General features: G+C 37.6%; 1 protein-coding gene and 1 pseudogene across 4 annotated transcripts in view; both read right to left on the reverse strand.

The window, feature by feature from the left end:
• Positions 1-2,658: 2,658 nt before the first annotated feature.
• On the reverse strand, positions 2,659-5,390 carry LOC119516663 (annotated as a pseudogene).
• A 2,414-nt stretch (positions 5,391-7,804) lies between these two features.
• FBXO25 (F-box protein 25) overlaps positions 7,805-18,915 on the reverse strand; it is a 77,061-nt gene continuing 65,950 nt past the window's right edge. For 2 of the 4 annotated variants that reach the window (XM_037812596.1, XM_037812597.1), the window contains exons 10-11: positions 13,540-13,566; positions 7,805-12,201 (exon numbers count right to left, since the gene is read on the reverse strand). In XM_037812596.1, coding sequence (XP_037668524.1) covers positions 12,112-12,201; positions 13,540-13,566 — 117 coding nt within the window. In that variant the 3' untranslated portion in view covers positions 7,805-12,111. The remainder of the gene's footprint in view (positions 12,202-13,539; positions 13,567-18,915) is intronic. The other 2 variants (XM_037812598.1, XM_037812599.1) reach the window with 1 other exon arrangement.

The following is an 18,915-nucleotide window of genomic DNA, read 5'->3' on the forward strand; positions in this document are numbered from 1 at the left end:
GAAGGATGCTGGTGGGCAAGGACAAAGGAGGTGATGAAAGGTAGGGAGGATTCTGACCCTAGAGGAAGAGCTGCAGGGAGATGTTGGGGAAGTGCCCGAGGGTAGCGAGGAGCTTAGGGCTGTGGAGAAGCACCCAGAGCCAGCAGGGAAGTAAGGGCCCTCCCCTCAGGAGGGAAAAGGTAGGTCGATCCTGGGGACAGAGGCAATGAGGGTGGAGACTGAAGTTGGGGTGGGGGGCAAGTAACAATGGGCCAGGCCCGTGGGCTGTCCCTGTGGAAGCAGGAAGCAGGTCCAGGCCCCAGTTGTCTTTGCTGAGCAGCCTTATCTGTGACCAGCCTTGAATGAGGGTGAGGGCATGTGCAGTTCTTGTGCCAGGATCGTTTTCTTGCAGACCACAGCGGTGTGTCTGCCATGCTTCAGGGAGCTCTGGGCGTGGGTCCTGGACCTGTCCCACCCGAGTGTGCTTGCCCGATCTGGATGAGCTGTTTGCCCCCCGCATACTTCAGAGCTCCTGACACCCACTCCTGGCCTTTATATTTGCTGTGTCCTCTGCATCTCTCCTTCCCTAGCTCTTTGAAAGGCTTGCTCTTTCAGGTCTCTGTACGTATGTCATTCCTCACAGAGGCCTTTTTTCTTTTCTATAATAGTTTCCCCTTTCTACGAATCACTGCCTTTTGTTGTAGTATTTGGTAATTTTTTCTTGCTTGTCTTTTTCTCCCTACTGTGGTGAAAACTCTGGTTGCAGATGCTTTGTGCCGATTGTTGCTGAATTATTTAAGCTCTTGGGCAGTTTTTTAGTTGCGACATTTACTGAGGTCATATGTGTCAAGCATTAGCGCAGACTCCATGAATAGTGAATAGATTAGGTGGCTCCAGCAAGCTGGGTAGGACAGTGGTTGAAGAATCACACAGACCTGGTTTTAAATGTTAGCTCTGAAGCCTAGACAGGTGTTGGAGATTGAACCATGTCCCCCATAAAGACATGTTCAAGTCTCAATCTGCATTTCTCTGGGTGTGAATCTATTTGTAAGCAGGACCTTTGAAAATGTTGTTAGTTAAGGTGTGGAATCATTTGTGATTTGAAGATCCTATTTAGATCAGGCCCAGTTCATTCGGGATGGGCTGTAATCCATAGGACTTGACCTTTCAAGGCAGAGGAAATTCGGGCAGTCAGAAGCAGCCCGAGAATGGAGGAGATTGATTGCTTTGTGACGGAGGCAGATATCCAAGTCAGGGAACCCCAAGGATTGCAGCAAGCCAGCACCAAAACTCCACAGGTGCTGGGAGAGAGCAGGGCCTGTTGACATCTTGATTTTGGACTTCTAAGCCTCCAAAAACTGAGACCATAAATTCCAGTTGCTTAAGGCAACCAGTGTGTGGTATTTGTCATAGTAGCCTTGGCAAACTAAGACAACAGGATAAATAATTTGCCCAGTGTCTTGGAGAGAAAAACAGAGCCTACTTTGAAGGTAGGGATAACACTTCATATCTCATTTGTAATGAGGATATTAAACAAGATTATGTAGTGCTAAGTTTTAGCACAGTTCCTAACACAGTCAGCCCTCAGGAAGTGTTCACTGCTGTTATTCAGATCTGTATTTTCCCTCCCCGAGGGTGCTGTGTCCTGGTGAACTGCAGGCCTGTTATGGAGAGAAGGCAGGCCGCAAGCCCGGCCAGCCTCGGTTTTACAGGGCAGCCTCATATTGGTTTTTCAGCCGTGCTGCCCATGAACTTTTCTTGATTAAAGTCTAGAGGGTTTTTGTAATATTTGCAAATATTTTCATAAAAAAGAAATATGTGCCATTTTATTTCTTTGCTTGGGGAGTGGGATTAGATGATAGAAAGATGAAGTGATTTAACTAGTAGTAGAGGTGGGAGCTAAAAGTGTGGGCTGGGTGGGGAAATGGTAGTGGATTATAAAGTTTTTTGTAGACATTTCTATGGCAACATTGATATCTTTAGGAACTCGGTCTATGCCTGTTAAAATGCGTGGAAAGTTACAGTAAAATGTTAATAACCTAAATGCAATTTTTTTTTTTTTTTAAAGTTTGTGCTTGTAGTTTAAAAAAAAAGCTATAATCTGTCCTAGGTTTATGTATGGACTCATCCAATATACTACAGAGTTATAATTTTATCCAAAGAGAACTGTTGGTAAACAAGGACCTTGAGGTCAAAGGATACCTTAGTTCTGTACTTTGCTTAGAAAGAAACACTAGGTCACGCCTTCATAGTGTAAAGTGAACAGGTGATGCGTGCTCTCTTCCAAAGTCTGTTCCTTAGATTCCATGTGTTGGCTCTCTCTTCCTCCCCCCAAGTTAAGGAAAGCAGTGCAGGCCTATAACTTGGGCTCCCAGAATTTATATCAGTCCCATCTGGGATATGAATGCAACCTGAGCAAAACAGTTATTCTCATTTTAACAAAAGGAAATGCCTAACCTCAAATGAACATGAAAATTGGTCTCCTGCTTTATCTTTTTTTTTAAGTTACATATTTTATGTTTAAAATACTTAAAGAATAACATGATACAAAGTAGGTGAGATTAAAACATTGGAGTAGTAATGATGAATAGCTCTGGGTTTATACCTTTATGATATGCACACACTGCACCAAGCAAACAGCCGGGAGGGTCACGGTAAATGACAGTTCAGCTTGATGTTTCAAATCAACGGAGGCACGTTGGGGTTATCTTCATAGTGTGGATCTTCATCAATTGGTATAATTTTTGGTTCAAATCTAACTCTTCTGGGCATGCTTTTTTTTTTCCTCTTGAACTATGTTAGCCACATCAGGGAATGAATGTTTGCTAGGGTCTTCTAGTTTCTCAAATTTGCTTGCTTCTTTTGTCTGTCAGCTCTCTGTTGCTGTCCAAGGTAGTTTTCACAGACTTGTATGCTTTTCTACTACCTGTGATTGCTTCTCCTACCTTGGGTATGCAGATTACTAAATGTCCCGTTGTCTGAGACTTCTGGCAGAACTGCTATCAGGTTTGACTTCCACAGAAAGGACAAGGTGAAAGGGCTTTCCTTTGACCATTACTCACACGTAAGTTGGTTGCACATCAACATTGATTAAAGAGGTATTCATGAACCTATAGACAGCAAGTCCAAGGTGAGCTGGTTATGTTTTTCGTCATCTTTCAAAGAGAAGTCAAGTTTGGGCTTATTTATATTCAGGGCTTTTCTGTCTTCAGTGATCAAAGCCCTGGGAGGTTTCACTTTCTTCTTTTTTTTCACTTAATTTTTCTTGGTCTTTCCATTGTTTTCCACATGTCTAAGAGTTTCCAGTCTAGATTCACGAGTAAACAAAGAAGGCTTATTCCAGAATGCCAGGTCGTCGTCTTCCCTTTCATCTAATTTCTTTTTGCTGTGTTCCTCTTTTTAGAGTTTCTGGTGCCTGGAGGTGGTCTTTGCTTTCTCATGAAGACGGGAGAGTAGCACTGATGTCTGTGTACCAACATCTGTCAAAGCCTGGGTTACTTCTCTTCCTCTTGTCTTCATTTTCATGCTTTTCTTGAAGTTCCCTCTTCTTTGTCTTAGGCTTGTTTGAAGCAGTAAGCTTTTTCCTGCTCTCTGATTTGTTATTCAATTAATGAGTAGTTCTGCAGTGCCTGAATTCTTTCTGAACGCTTTATTTCTTTACCATTCAACCATTTGAACTGTTGAAGAGTTGTCACCACAAACTGCAGATAGTCCTCAAAGTCAGTACATGGGTTACCCATGAGAAAGAGCTCCTTCAGATGAATATTGTGCTGCAGGGTTTTATGCTGCTCAGCTCTCCAATGAAATTTACTGTCAAGTTTTGTTAGCCCTTCATATCCTTCTAAATTTTCAATTTTTTTCAATGTTGTTTAAAGCTAAATTCAAATATTAAAGCCTTTTGAGTTTGCTAACATTTTCAGTTTTTCCAATGAGATTATTTTGAAGATAGAGGATTTTTAAATCCCAGCACCATTTGTCAATATGTTCTAGTCTTTCTGTTTCTTGCTAATGCAAGAAGAGTTCCTCCAGGGAGAAAATTACACAATCACTGTGTTTGGCATTCTGTCTAATAAGATCTTCTGTGATCCGGCCCATGGCGTCTCTCTGGTTCGCTGTCCCCAGAAGCTGGACCCAGACACTGAAAACTCGCCCGCTGTATCTTACAAATTTGTAAACACTTTAGTTATTTCTGCCATCAGTGGCTTGGTGTATTTAAAGCCCCTCAAAAGCACGTTTAGGTGCTGGGTCTCTCCCATGGTGACACAGGCAGAGCACAGCCTGTGTTGGAAGCACAAGCACATTCCATTCCTGAGGGAAGTAGCAAATGTGTACTGAATTGGAAAAGAAAAGGAGCAGTAGCAGTGGGAGGGAGGTAAAGAGGGACAAACTAAACTTAAGCCTCTGAATTCTGGTGAATTTGCATAGTTAATCTGGCCTATTTCAATTTGGCTCATTTTGAGTGGGGCAATTACTTCAAGTTCTAAAAAACTTTATTAGGAAAGAATCAAATCTGTGCAAAAGTAGAAAGAATAGTGCAATTAATAGCCAAATTCTCAGCCACCTCGACTCAATTACTGAATCTGTTGTATTTGAATTCATAGGTACACACACACACACACACACGATGGACCATTTCAAAATGTGTATTTTTTGATGAACTATTTAAAAGTAAATTACAGATGTGACATTTTACCCATAATGCATTTCCAAAAAAGGATATGCCCATAAATAACCACAATGATATTAGCACACTTAACAAAAGTAATAATTCCCCAATTTTATCTAATACGCAGATATATTCCATTTTCCCCAAATGTCCAGAAGAAGTCGTTTTAGCTGCTTTTATTTTCTTCCCGCAAAGCCAGGATCTGATCAAGAACCACGCATTATGTGATGGTTATATTTCTTATATCTTTCAAAATTGGAAACAGGAATCGGCTGCCTTCCTCCTCCTCCCAATTTTTCTGTAATGCATTGCCATATAATAGAGACCCACACCAGTTGTCCTATAGAAGGTCCTACATTCTGGAATTTTTGTTATTTCTTTTTGGCATATATTTTTCTATTTTGTATATTTCTTACAAACTAGAAGATCTAAAAGCTTGATTTGATTCAAGTTAAATATTTTTGGTATGAATATTCTTTGATGCTTCTGTGTACTTCATTTGCTTCACATCAGAAGCTACATAATGCCTGATTGTCCTATTAGTGCTACTAAAATTAGGCCAAGGTGGTGACAACTAGATCTTTAATGCAGCTTTTTTTTTTTTCAATTAAACTCAGTTTAACTATTTATTTCAGAGATATATTCACATACCATACAATCATCCATGGTGTACAATCAGCTGTTCACAGTACCATCATATAGTCATGCATTCATCACCCCAATCTAGTTTTTTTAATGCAATTTTATTGAGATATATTCATTCACACACCATATAATCTATATGAAGTATACAATCAGTAGCTCAGAGTATCATCATATAATTGTGCATTCATCATCTATCAATTTTAGAACATTTCATTACTCCAAATGAAGATAAAAATAAAAAAGAACACATATACCCCTTCTTCCTCCCTATTATTTATATATTTTTTTGTCTTTATTACTCATCTGAGAGTGCTGTTAATTGTTACTTATAGCCTGTCACTGTATGATAGTAATGGTGGAATTATGTGGTTCATTTTTATTTTTTATTCATCTCCCATGTTGATTTTTTTTAAAAATTCAGTTTTATTGAGATATATTCACATACCGTACAGTCATCCATGGTGTATAATAAACTGTTCACAGTACCATCATATAATTGTGCATTCATCACCCCAATCTATTTTTGAACATTTTCCTTACAACAGAAAGAATAAGAATAAAAAATAAAAAAGAAATCCAAGTCATCCCCCCCATCCCACCCTATTTTTCATTTAGTTTTTGTTCCCCATTTTTCTACTCATCCATCCATACACTGGATAAAGGGGGTGTGATCCACAAGGTTTTCACAATCACATTGTTACCCCTTGTAATCTACATTATTATACAATTGTCTTCAAGAGTCAAGGCTACTGGTTTGGAGTTTGGTAGTTTCAGGTATTTCTAGCTATAACAGTACATTAAAACCTAAAAAGAGTTATCTATATAGTGCATAAGAATGTCCACCAGAGTGACTCGACTCCATTTGAAATGTCTCAGCCAGTGAAACTTTCTTTTTATTTCGCATTCCCCTTTTGTTCAAGATGTTCTCAATCCTACGATAATGCAGCTCTTTTTAAAGCATCTTCTGGTTGAGTCCTCTTGACTGGTGTCCTCAGGATTCTACCCTGGCATTCTCTGCAGCAGAATTCCCACTAGAGGCTGCTGAACACAAGGGCCCTAGTCAGGTACCAGCTGCATACCCTCTAGACTCATCCTTCCAGTTAAGTCCTAGCAAAGGGGGAGCAGCAATTTAAAATGCTGCTTAAACTATTTTGTTTCTCCCACAAAGTAACTAGTTTTAGGGGTAGGCTATTGTGCATTTTTCATAAAAAATTCCAGTGGTGATTACAAACATACAATCATCTTGAAGACATGAAGACACAGGAAAGATGGTTTGCCACCCACTGCTTCCTTGTGTTTACATGCCGTAAGGCCTGTTCTGTTTGTGTTTGTTCTAGCATCACTGCCCCACCACCTTACTCTAATTTATATCCTGGGATGAGGAGGAAGGTGAGGAGAGCTTGAAATGGGGAGGTGCATATGTACAAATCACCTGTATAAAAACAGCCAAGAAGTCATAGAGCCCTCTTGCTTTTCTCACTACTGAAATTTGATGATGTGACCTCTGATTATAAAGGTAGTAACATACCCAGGGACAAAATCACAAATTTTGTAACTGCTATTTAAAGGTAATGGTACCAGCTAAGGATGGCAGGTTGTTTTGGCACAGTGATAGGGTCTTGGCTTCGGAAAATCATCAGTTAGATCACAAGTCTAGAACTGGTGCTCCAACTTTATGTAGATGTGAAAGGGAGAAGATGTAGAAAGGGAAGATGCCTGTTCTGGATTAAGCACAGAAAAAGTAACTGAGAAAAAAAAAAAAACAGTAGTGTTTCATAACATAATTCTTATGAGTTTTAAGAGGGGAAATATGGTAATTTTGTGGAAATATTTCAGTATCTTGTGTGAAGGATGGGAAAGTAGGGAGCAAGCCCACCTAAGATTTGAGTCTTGTGGGTGTGACATTCCAGTGAAGAGATTTTTCTCTAGTTATGAGTTCTCTGCAGCTATTACGCAGACCTTGGGGAAGAGGCTAGTATTTGAAGATAAGGCGGGTAACTTATAAGGTATGTGAACTGTGCCAGGCCTGTTGTAGAGGCTCAATCCTTATTAAATGATAGTGATATTAAATGAAATGATAAATATGGAAAGTTGGGGTTGATAAATTCCTTTCTTACGTATCAGTAGGTGAAATGTTGAAGGAAAGATCTGCATTGCTAGTGGAATTGTTTTCTCATGGAGTGTCCCTGGGGAAATAATGCTGCTTTTTTTTATAACTTTTTTATCCAACATTGGTGCCAAAACTACTGAAGTGGTGATCATTTTTACATGTTACTGCACAAATTTCCCACACTTCTTTGCCAACCATCCCTTTATACAGGGTTCTGAAACTCAGCTCATTCTCTGGGTTTTGGTTGATAGGTCTCCACTACCTGCTGTTTCTTGTTAAGTTTCTGATGTTTCAAGGCCACCGGAATTGTGCTGCTGTCTTTTGTTAACCATTTTCTTGTCACTGTCTGTGAACAGACTAATCTTTCTGGCATGTCTATCTCAGTAATAATAGTGGTCTTATACTATAATGCTCTCAATTTGTATGGATAAATGTATGTATTTAGAAGTTAGTCTCAGCGTGTTTTTTTTTAGAATTGCAGATGAAATATTTTCATTCAGTGATAAAAGTTGTGTACAGTTCTAGCTTTCAAAACAATTGATTAGATTGATTCCTTTGGAGTTACTTCTGTTTAAATTCACTTTTTTACTAAGTGAAAATTAGTGTCAGATTTTGAGGGAAATATTTATATGATTTTAAAAATTGCAAAGCTTAGATAATTTAACTATTTTCAAGAAAGGTGAACAAATCCGGAAGGGGTGAAGAGTGGCGGTGATGGGAAATACCATTTTGTTTTATTTGAAATTTTTTTTGTGATTTTTTTTTTTTTTTTTTTTTTTTTTTTTAAGAGACTAGTGTCTCAAAGCTCTCATCTCCCTGGAAACTTTTTTTTGAACTGGGGCTGTAAGATAGCAGGAGAGGCCAAGAATTTTTATTCTATAAGAAATCTTCAAAGCTTAAAATGCAGAAATACGTAAGAAAAACAGTTTCCCTTGGTAATCAAATGAGTGGAATTCAGGCTTTGAAAAGTCAGATTGAGTTGGGTCCCTTCTGGAGTCACCATTCCTTGGGGCACATACAATTCCATATAAATAATATGGGTTTCTTAATCAGAGCTGATAGAAGGGCATTGTATCCTAATATTTGTTTCTTGCATTTTATATTTGAAAATAAGTTATATCTTCAAAAAACAATATGAGAGAAAATATTGGAAAGAATGACAAAATATAAATGATCTCAAAGTAGAATTATGGGTAACATTAAATTTTTTTGTGTGTTTTGGTTTTAAAAATTTTTTCTACAGTGAACCTACATTACTTTTGCAATCAGGAAAACGGCAACAGACATAAAAAATGACATTTTGTAGCTTTTCAAATGGAAATTATCAAACATATACAAAAGTAGAGAAAACACTATTAATCAGGGTTGGTAAAACTAGAGCTTGCTGGCCAAATTTGGCCTACTAACCTGTTTTTGCTCAGGCCACAAAACCCCATGATCATCTCAGCAGACTCAGAAAAAGCATTTGAACTAACACCCTTTCATGATAAAAACACTCAACAAACTAGGAATAGAAAGAACCTCCTTAACCTGATAGAGGGCACCTATGAAATACCTACAGTAACATACTTGATGGTGAGAAAGATTGAAAGCTTTCTCCCTAAGATCAGAAGCAAGACAAGTGTGTCTGCTCTTGCCACTTTTATCCAACGTTTGCTGGAGGATTTAGCCAAGGCAATTAGGCAAGTAAAAGAAAAAGGCAAACAGCATGGAAAATAAGAAAAACTGTATCTGCAGATGACATGATCTTGTATATACAAAATCCTAAGGAATTCACAAAGACTGTTAGAACTAATAAATGAGTTCAGCAAGTTTTCAGAATACATAATCAATATGAAAAAATTTTACATGGGGTTTGATTCTAAAAGCAGCATTTAAGACAAAAGTTGTACCCAGTCAAATCTTTTGGGAGATGAAAAAATTGCCCATAAAATAGACATAATTTTCTGTATACAGCCCTGTACAGTAATTACACAGTATTACATTTATACAAATACAGTGTATAATTCTGTAATTTATTATTAAATTTATTATAAATAAATTCTGATTTATTAAAGAGTTGCACCTTGATCTGCTACAGAAATGCTGTGGCTTTTGTCTTTCTGATTTGTATGTATTCATAGATTAGATGAGAAACATTGCTTTTTGTTTCTCAAAATAGGCAAAGGAAAGTTGCAATTGGATGTAAACGCAGATGATAAGTTTCTGGCCCTGGTAGTTCCTGCTGGGCTCAGCTGGGTAGGCTCTGGGCAAAATCCTCTGTGGTCTGCTACCCAGTCACAAAATGAGCATGCACTGTGGAACATACACTGTTTCAGTGACTGGAAATACTCACTCTCATATGATCTGTGGAGAGTGTCTGCCATTGCTTTATTAGGGAATAAATGGCGTGTGAAACTTACTGACTAGTCTGTCTTTTGGTGTCCTGATATCACCTTTTCATTGCAATTAAATGAATCAAAGTAGTTAAATCCAATGAGAAATGGCATCTCTATTTTGGGCAGTCCCTGTAACAGAAAATATCATACAAATGTGTAAATTTATGATGACTCCACTTGTCATTTCTTCCTGTTTGATGTTGTATGATCTACTGTAAATAATTTATCAGTGCCTCAAAATTTTCTGTATCCTGTATTTGTCTCTGCTCTCAATTCTTCAGTTTCTTCTGCAAAAGCTTTGAGGAAGCCATCTATGCTTGCTTGTCTGAATCCCATCACTGTTGTTAGTGGTTAGGGAACCCTTAAACGTCCCTTGTGCACACTTTTAAGAGGTTTTGCCAATATGCATTTACTGTTTTGGGTTTAACTGCATCTACTGCTTGTGGAAATATGCTAATAGAGTTGAATGGTTAGAATCCTTTTCCTACACTGTTACAATTATTTTTTTCTGAGTAGGTATTGCTTAATGTTTACTTGTTAAATGTATGTATGTATATGTGATTCCACAACACAGCAAAATAGCATCAGAAACAAAATTAAAATGAATATGACAAATTGGGGAAAAGAACTTCAACTTCAAGAGGTTAATATCCTTCTGAGAAGAAATTATGAAGACCAAAGAAAAATGGACAAAGAACGCACAGGTAATATACTGAAAAAAAAAGGACTAATAAATGTATAGAAGAAATGTTCAATTTCATATTAAATCACAGACCCCATTCTTATTAGAACAGCAAAGACAGAAAAAAAAAATGACAACATTCAATAATATACATGCTACAGGGATAATGGGCACTTAAATATTCCTTCTCTTAAAAAGATGATAACAATTTCTATTGTCTCGAGAAATCTGGGACTATACATTAAAAAGCCTTCAAAATGTTTTACTCATTATCTTGGATTCCACTTCTAAGAATTTATAAGGAGATAATCAGATGGACAAAAACTTACGTACAATGATGCTTATCACAGAGTTCCTTATATGAACAGTAAAAATCAGAAACCTGAATGCTGTCATGGTAAAGACTGTTCCATCTGTGTGATGCAATCCTATGTAGCCAATAAAAACCATATTTTCAAAAGATAAGGATACAAATACATGCTTCTGGGAAAAAAGGCTAGTTATAAAATGAAAATGGTATATAGGATGTTTATGGTCTTATGGAAAACCCTTATCTAATATATATAACACAGAGGTTCTGAGTATTTACATCCTATCTGGGGGGATATACATAGTTATCTTTGAGTGGTGGAATTATGGGTGATTTTTATTTTCTTGCATACACTTTTATTTAAAAAATTTTTGAAATGAACATGTATTGTTTTAAAAATAAAGCAATCCTTTTAAAAAGGTTAAATGATATCAAAATCACTAACATTGCAAAACTGACAAAGTTAAATCAATAGATAAACATGATTTATTACTTTCTCTATAAAAGTACTTTCAATACAAGTCGAGTTTAGAATACATTTGGACTATTTATGACTCAGTCTTGGCAAGTGCTGACTATTTCTTCAGTGTTTGGTCCCCACACTTCAGTTTCAAATACACAGAATTGCTCTGCAAAAGCCACGGTGCCTTGGCTGTGAGTGTCTGTCTTTGAGCACCTGGGAGCACAATAATATCACTCACGTCTCTCTTAGGCTACAGACATTTTGCACAATTCACAACCCAACTGGTAAACACTAAAACAGAATATGGCTAGTATTTCCCTAGATTCATTTTGTATTTAAAAAGAACTCATTTGGACGCAGCCAATTCAGTTGTTAAAATACATTTTAAGAAAAATAAATATTCTGCACAATGTATTTACAAGGATCAATCGTTTTGCCCCCCTCCCACCTCCAATTACTATAAAATTGGGAAACTAATTTGACAATTAGGAAGCATATTCCTGGCAGTTAGTGTCAGCTGAGCACAGAGTGTGATTCTGAACATCCAAAATCTTTTCTGAACTATATTTATAAATATGAAAAATTGCAAATTTCAATATGCTTAGAAGATAAAACTTTTAAAGGAGGAAAACAAAAATGATTTTGTGTAATGCCCCTGACCCTATTCAAAGATCAAAATATACAACAATACATTTCTACCCTATAGCTGTAGAAGGACAATTTTTCATATTCTTTCCAGCAAGCATAGGCCTCACAAGATGGGCCACCCATCCCAGTTATAAGTTTTAATCACAACATTTACTACCAGCTATTGCACCAAAAAGCACAATGTACAACCTTTTACAGAGAGCAACAGGGACAGAATGTGAGGGCTGCATTTAAAATTTGAAGAGATCAATGAAGTGCTGAGGAGACACGGGCATGAAGCAGCTATCCGGGTCAGCTGCAGTGCAGGGGTGGCCTGAGTCCTGCAGTGGGAGAGGGGAGATGAGGTTATGTCAACAGATCATTCACCGCCACTGTCAGCAACATTTCTGGAGACTACCCTCTTCTCAAAGTCATCAGCTGTCTGTTAAATGGATGCTGGACCCCATCTCAAAAGTATGTGAAAAATAGTTTTGATTAGAATTATTAAATCAAAGGCAGCAACAGTAGTTTTTCAATGGAGAGATTTCCTTTAGGAATTTCTGCTTAAGTAGATTAAAAGACAGGTGACTCTGGGAGGACATCCTTGAAAACGGCACAATGCCCTAAGTTTAAAAGAAAGTGACTGCTAATCATTGCATCTTGCTGCACCAGAACCCACAAACATAGCAAAAAGTATAAAACCACTGGTTTTTTTTTTCCTCCCACTCTAGTACTGGCCATTATTTTTTCCATTAGAATATATTCTGACATTTTACTCTTTTTATTCCAGTCTTCTGTTCTCATCCTCCCTTGTTCCTGTTTTTCTTTGTTATCCAGATTTCCCTCTACCTCCATTTTCCCCCTAAACTACTGCCTGGTTGTACACTGCCAGTATTGCAGAAGCAGCGCACAGGCTCCTTAAGCAGGCTGGGAGCAGGCTGTGCATGGTTCTCTGTGCTGGGAATGAGAAGTCAATCCAAGTGAGTGGTGGAGTGAAGGCCTCAGTCATACTCTGAAGCTACTACATGACCTGGTGCAAGCTGATTCTGTTACAGATGGGAGCAAGGAATTGAACATTTGCTCCAGCAAGCGGAGGTACAAGGGAGCTGGGAGCTTTCTCTCAGCTATTAAGATCCAGAATTATATTTAATAGGAAAAATGGCAAGAAAAATTAAAGTTTTGTGGAAGAAAATTGACTATACCTCAAGAGAACAAGGAGCCTAAAGAATACAGGCAAATGGGAAGTGGAAGCCATGTTTGAGAAGTAAATGGTTTCGTTTCCAAGTGTTCACTTATGACAACATTACCAATCCTAAGACACTGTGGTTTATCTGACTGAAAGACTTATTAACAAGTCTATATTTTCCCCTTAAGCCTTAGCCTTCATCCCTCGAGTGTTAAGTCTAAAAAAGATTTCATTAAAACACTTTGGTTCTTGCTGAAACAAGCACGAGCATCACAATTTTATTTCACTGGTTGCAGTTTTTCATTAACCTTCACTCACATACATATGCTGTGTCTTTAGGTGATAATTCTGAGATTCAAAGCTTAAATCAGCCTTAGTTGTAATTTAAGTTTAACTGGTTTACTATGTAATAGCAAGGGTCATGCATGTGAAATGCGACATAACTCACTGTCTTTTAATTCCAAACCGCACATGTGGTAAAATAGGGAAGTACCTTGAATAATAAAGCAAGATGGTAGTCCTTTGAGATCATGAAGAAAGAATCAGGAAGGAATGCAGTAAAGGGAAGGGGGAAAAAAAGAAAAGGAAAATTTAAGATTAGAAAGAGACTATTTAGGCATTTAGGTTTGATGCACATTATTTACAAAAATAAGTAAAAACGAAAGGTAACTGAATTTGGGTAATACAGAATATTACAACAAGTAAGCATACAAGACATCATCAAATATCCCAAAGACCCACACAACTTGAAGACACTAATAGAATGATAAATATTTCCATTTCTTTATAAACCTCTCAAATTAGTAACTAATGAGGCTGCAGTGCTATCATATCTTCAAAATTGTTCATTGAAAAATATGTAAAGCAATGCTGATATTTCCATGTATAGTTTATACTGAAAAAATTGTAATAGATTTTTTTTTGGAAAAGCCATTTATTCTTTATTTAATGTTCTGAGGGTCTCTGTGCTACATAATGTGCATTAACTAGAGTCCATGTATGCCAAGAAGACATGCAGCCAAACTCCATCTTTTTTGACGCTTTTGTTTCTACTTTTTCATTGTTTCCGAATACAACATTAGCATCAATCTGCTGCTTTCTTGACCCAGGCCATACACTATACTCCATCATCAATCTCTCAGTCTATCCATCAGCTCTTCCTTCAGAATGTATCCAGAACCCAACCACTTCTCACTGCTTCCCCTGCTTGCCTGGACCATTATAGTAGTCTCCTAACTTTTCTCCCTGCATCTGCCCATGTTATCTTACATGGAATAAGCAGCCAGAGTTCTCCACACTTCTCTGCCTCACTACCCTCCTGACACCTGGCCTTCTGCTGTTCCTCAAACTTGCCAATCAGGTTTCTTCCTTGGGAATTTTTTACTTGCTGTTCTCACTGCTTCACTGCTTGGAATATTCTTTCTTGAGATATCTTCATGGTTCACTTTTTTTTTTTTTTTTTTTTTTTTAATTACTCATCTGCCCGTACACTGGTTCCAGGGAGGTCAGTCACAAGGTTTTCACAATAACATGGTCCCACGATAAAAGCTATATACTCATACGATCATCATCAAGAATCAAGTTTACTGGATTACAGTTCAACAGATTCACATATTTCTTTCTAATACACTAGAAACTAAAAAGGAATATGTGTATTAATGTATAAGAATAATCTCCAGAATGACCTCTTGACTCTATTTGAAATCTCTTAGCCACTGAAACTTTATTTTGTTTCATTTGTTTTCCTCCTTTTTGATCAAGAAGGCACTGTCAATCCCACGATGCCAGGGCCAGGCTCATCCCTGGGAGGCATGTCCTACTCAGGCCAGAGAGATTTACACCCCTGGGAGTCATGTCCCATGTAAGGGGTGGGGTATGAGTTTATTTGCAGAGTTGACCGGGAGAGGCCACATATGAGCAACAGAAGAGCTTCTCTGGGGGTGACTCTTAGGCATAGTTGTAAGTAGGCTTAGCTTCGCCATTGGAGAGATAAGTTTCGTAAGGGCAAGCCTGTAGCTCAAGGGCTTGGCTTATTAAGTCGGGAGCTTATTAAATTAGGAGCCCCTATTGCTTAAGAGACTTAGGAATTCCCCAGGTGGGGAAATTTAATAGTTGCACATTTTTTCCCCAGTCCCTCAAGGGGACTTGGCAAATATTTTTGATTTTCTGCCCCAAATATTCTGGGATCTATTGTTACTCTGTACATTAGCCTGTACAGAATAACAAGATCTCATTCCCTATTCTACCTGGAATTACACTGTTTAAATAAACTGACCAGACAGGTAAATTACATAGTGTGCCACAGAAAATATAAATTTTGTACCAAATAAACCTCTCTTCCTTTGGTCTCATAAGTTCAAGTTTTAAAATACAGTCAATATCATCCTTTAACCCTATATTCTAATTTACTTTACTCCTAACCAAGTCCATTTCATTCATATCTCTGATTGCAGTCTGATTTCTTTTTCAGCTTCTTTAACAGTTGCTGTATGCAGTAATGCTGACTTTCAGAGCTGCAGTACTTGAACTCTTGTATCTCAGGTATCACACAGATTCCTAAATTTCCACGGAACTACCAGGTTATACACAAAGAGCTCAGCATCTCAGAATTTAGAAATAACAGTTAAAACTCAGGAATAGATGTGACTGCCATGGCTTACTCTTGCATCCAGATCTGTGTAAGGTTGCTGTATAAACATCTCTGTGTAAATATCACTATTCATGATGCTTTTCCTGACCAAACCACATAACCACCCTCCTCCCTATCAACCTGGGCTTCACCATCACTCTAACTCTGCTTTACTTTCTTCCATAGCACTTTTCACCACCCAGCATACCATATTATTTAACTTTTCTTTATTGTTTATCTCCAAGTAAGCTCCATGAGGGCATGGATTCTTGTCTCTTTTATTGGCTCATAGACTCCCGTTCCCAGAACAGTGCCTGGCACTAGTGGGGCACTTAATGAATACTGGTTGAATGAACGAATATCCCATACTCATATTAGCTCTTTGAGGGCAAAACTATGTGCTTTGTTTGTTCAGGCACATGTGAGAAACTCTGAATATTCAATAAAAGAATTAATCACAGAATAAATGAAGACATATCTTGGAATACAGAACTTAAATTTGTGAATGTGACACAACACGTATAGCTCTGACAGAACACATATGGCTTCCTCTTTGTAATCTTACATTTCAATGAGAAGAAAACTCATTAGTCCTTTATTTGGCCTTAAAAGACAGAATAAAAATCAGCTTCAATTTTTAATGTTTCATGGCTTCCTACTAATATGTAAATTATTTAAGGACAAATAATTTTAAAAATAATTTGCAATATAATCCATTTACAATTTATTACCCTAGCAAACCAGAAGGCAAATGACAGGCAGAGGTCTGTGGAAAAAGGACGTGTCTAAGTCCCACTCTAGAGAATTCTAAATGCCCCAATTCCACCAGAATCCTAAACTGAGGGTGCCTTCTGCCTTGAAGTTGGTTGTAAAAGCCCTATCTTCGTGCTCCTCTGTGTTAGTTGTGTGTCTTCTCAAAGCATCTAGGGCAGTTCTATTTTGGGCATTAAAAAACAGTGATCACCCACCCGACTCCCAAGGGTGTAAATCTCCCTGGCAATGCAGAATATGACTCCCCGGGATGAATCTGGAACCAGCATTGTGGGACTGAGAGTACCTTCGTGACCAAAAGGGGGATGCAAAATGAGACGAAATAGTTTCAGTGGCTGAGAGATTTCAAATGGAGTCGAGAGGTCACTCTGGTGGACATTCTGAAGCACTATATAGATAACACCTCTTAGGTTTTAACGTATTGGAATAGCTAGAAGTAAATACCTGAAACTACCAAACTCCAACCCAGCAGTCTGGACTCTAAAGATGATTATATAATAATGTAGATTACAAGGGGTGACAGTGTGATTGTGAAGACTTTGTGGATCACACCCCCTTTATCTAGTGTATGGATGAGTAGAAAAATGGGGATAAAAACTAAAGGACAAATGGTGTGGGATGGGGGGGATGGTTTGGGTGTTCTTTTTTCACTTTTATTTTTTATTCTTTTTCTGGTTCTTTCGGATGTAAGGAAAATGTTCAGAGATAGATTGTGGTGATGAACGCATAACTATGTTATCATACTGTGGACAGTTGATTGTATACCATGGATGACTGTATGGTGTGTGAATGTATTTCAGTAAAACTGAATTTAAAAAACAAAACAAAACAATGATCACCCAAACCAAAACAAACAAATATAAAACAAACTATTGCTGCTCAAATGGACACAATAAAAGACTATGTTGACAATAATATCAGCTCCAGCTCAGGTATGGTAAAATCATGTTAATGACAGTTGAATTGCATTTTCCTCTTGCTTTTTTTTTTTCATTAGAGAAGGGTAGCAGACAGCTAAGTACCCTTCAGTCAATTCAGTGGTTTGGAGATGGCCCACAAAGTACGTCTGCAGTTACATCTTTGTCCTCATTCTCCCATGTCCAGTCACTCAATTCTGATTGGAGGTATTCTAGTTAAAGGACAGCTTTAGTCCTTGCCAATTTTGCAACTGGATCTTATACCATCTATATTTTCTTGGGAATTGTAAGGATGGTTGGTCCTTAAGGCAACCCCTTTGGTAGAGTGCTTAATGCAATTTTAGAATTTCAATGGTGGGTTTATTTACAGCGAGATATACCAGAAATGAGTTTGGTTCCTTAGGTAACTTTTATGGTTGACTTCTAAGTATCTTCTTTGTACATTAAAAAAAAAAAAAAGAGTCCAAAACATATTCTCACATCCTTTCTTTAATTCACACTGGTGCCTTTATCCAAGTTTTTACAATTAATTTGTAAAATATTTTCCTTCCATGTAATCAGAAGTACTGAGAGTCACTTATTAAACTTTAGGTTTATCATGTAATTCATACATAGGTACTACTGAAATAGATATGTTTATATTCAAATGAAATGGCCAACAAAATGTCCATGAAATGAAGGATATGTGTCATGTATTTTCCAGAGATAATTTTAGTATAGATATAAAATTGTTAGGATATGAAATCTGGTGAACTAGGTATGGACAGGCGAATCTGCTAGAGAACTCCGGTAGTCTTGATATGCAAACCTGCCATGTGATCTGGTTTCAGGGAAAAAATACTCCTTCTAGTAGCCAGTTCTGAAGATTTTATCTCAGATATAAGAAAAAGTGCTCCTAATGATGTTAGAGTAGCTATTTTTTCAAACGGAGAGCTGGCTCTTCAGCCCTCCATAAATAGGCTACACTGTTAGCTTCATGACGGCAGGGAAAAGCACTGTTACCTAACTGCTCCACACTCCAGTATCTTGCCCAAAGGAGACACTCAACTTTTATTTTCTGAGTGAATGAACTGAATTAATAAATATGAAGTTCATGATTGTATCAACACTGCTATTCTGTTTAATTAGCACCACTCTATCACTTTAGTGTGACTGGATGAATTTCTAAATATTGGCCAGCAGCCAAACTTCGCTGATAGTCTAGAGGAAATTCTATTTATTAATGATTATGTTCAGTGAAAAATCCAATGTAATCATTTTTTAAGTCTTTGTCCATTTAACAACTTTAGTTGTCTGTAGTACAGTATTAATTTACAGTTACTGTTTGTGAATATAGGGTTAGATATTAACTAAATCTGATGTCTTTAAGGAGTATGGGTTTTAATTTTTGATGTAGAATGCAACCTATATTCTATATAGGTGGGGCCTGAAGGCTGCTGTTATGAGGGTGGTTGCTGTGACAGTGTCCCTGAAATGTCCATTTTGAAAGCAGGAATTAGTTTGTCAGCAGATCTAGAGCTGAAATGTAAGTGTGTAGCCAAAGGCAGGACAG

The sequence above is a fragment of the Choloepus didactylus genome, chromosome 20 (genome assembly GCF_015220235.1).
Source record: "Choloepus didactylus isolate mChoDid1 chromosome 20, mChoDid1.pri, whole genome shotgun sequence".
NCBI lineage: Eukaryota > Metazoa > Chordata > Mammalia > Pilosa > Megalonychidae > Choloepus > Choloepus didactylus.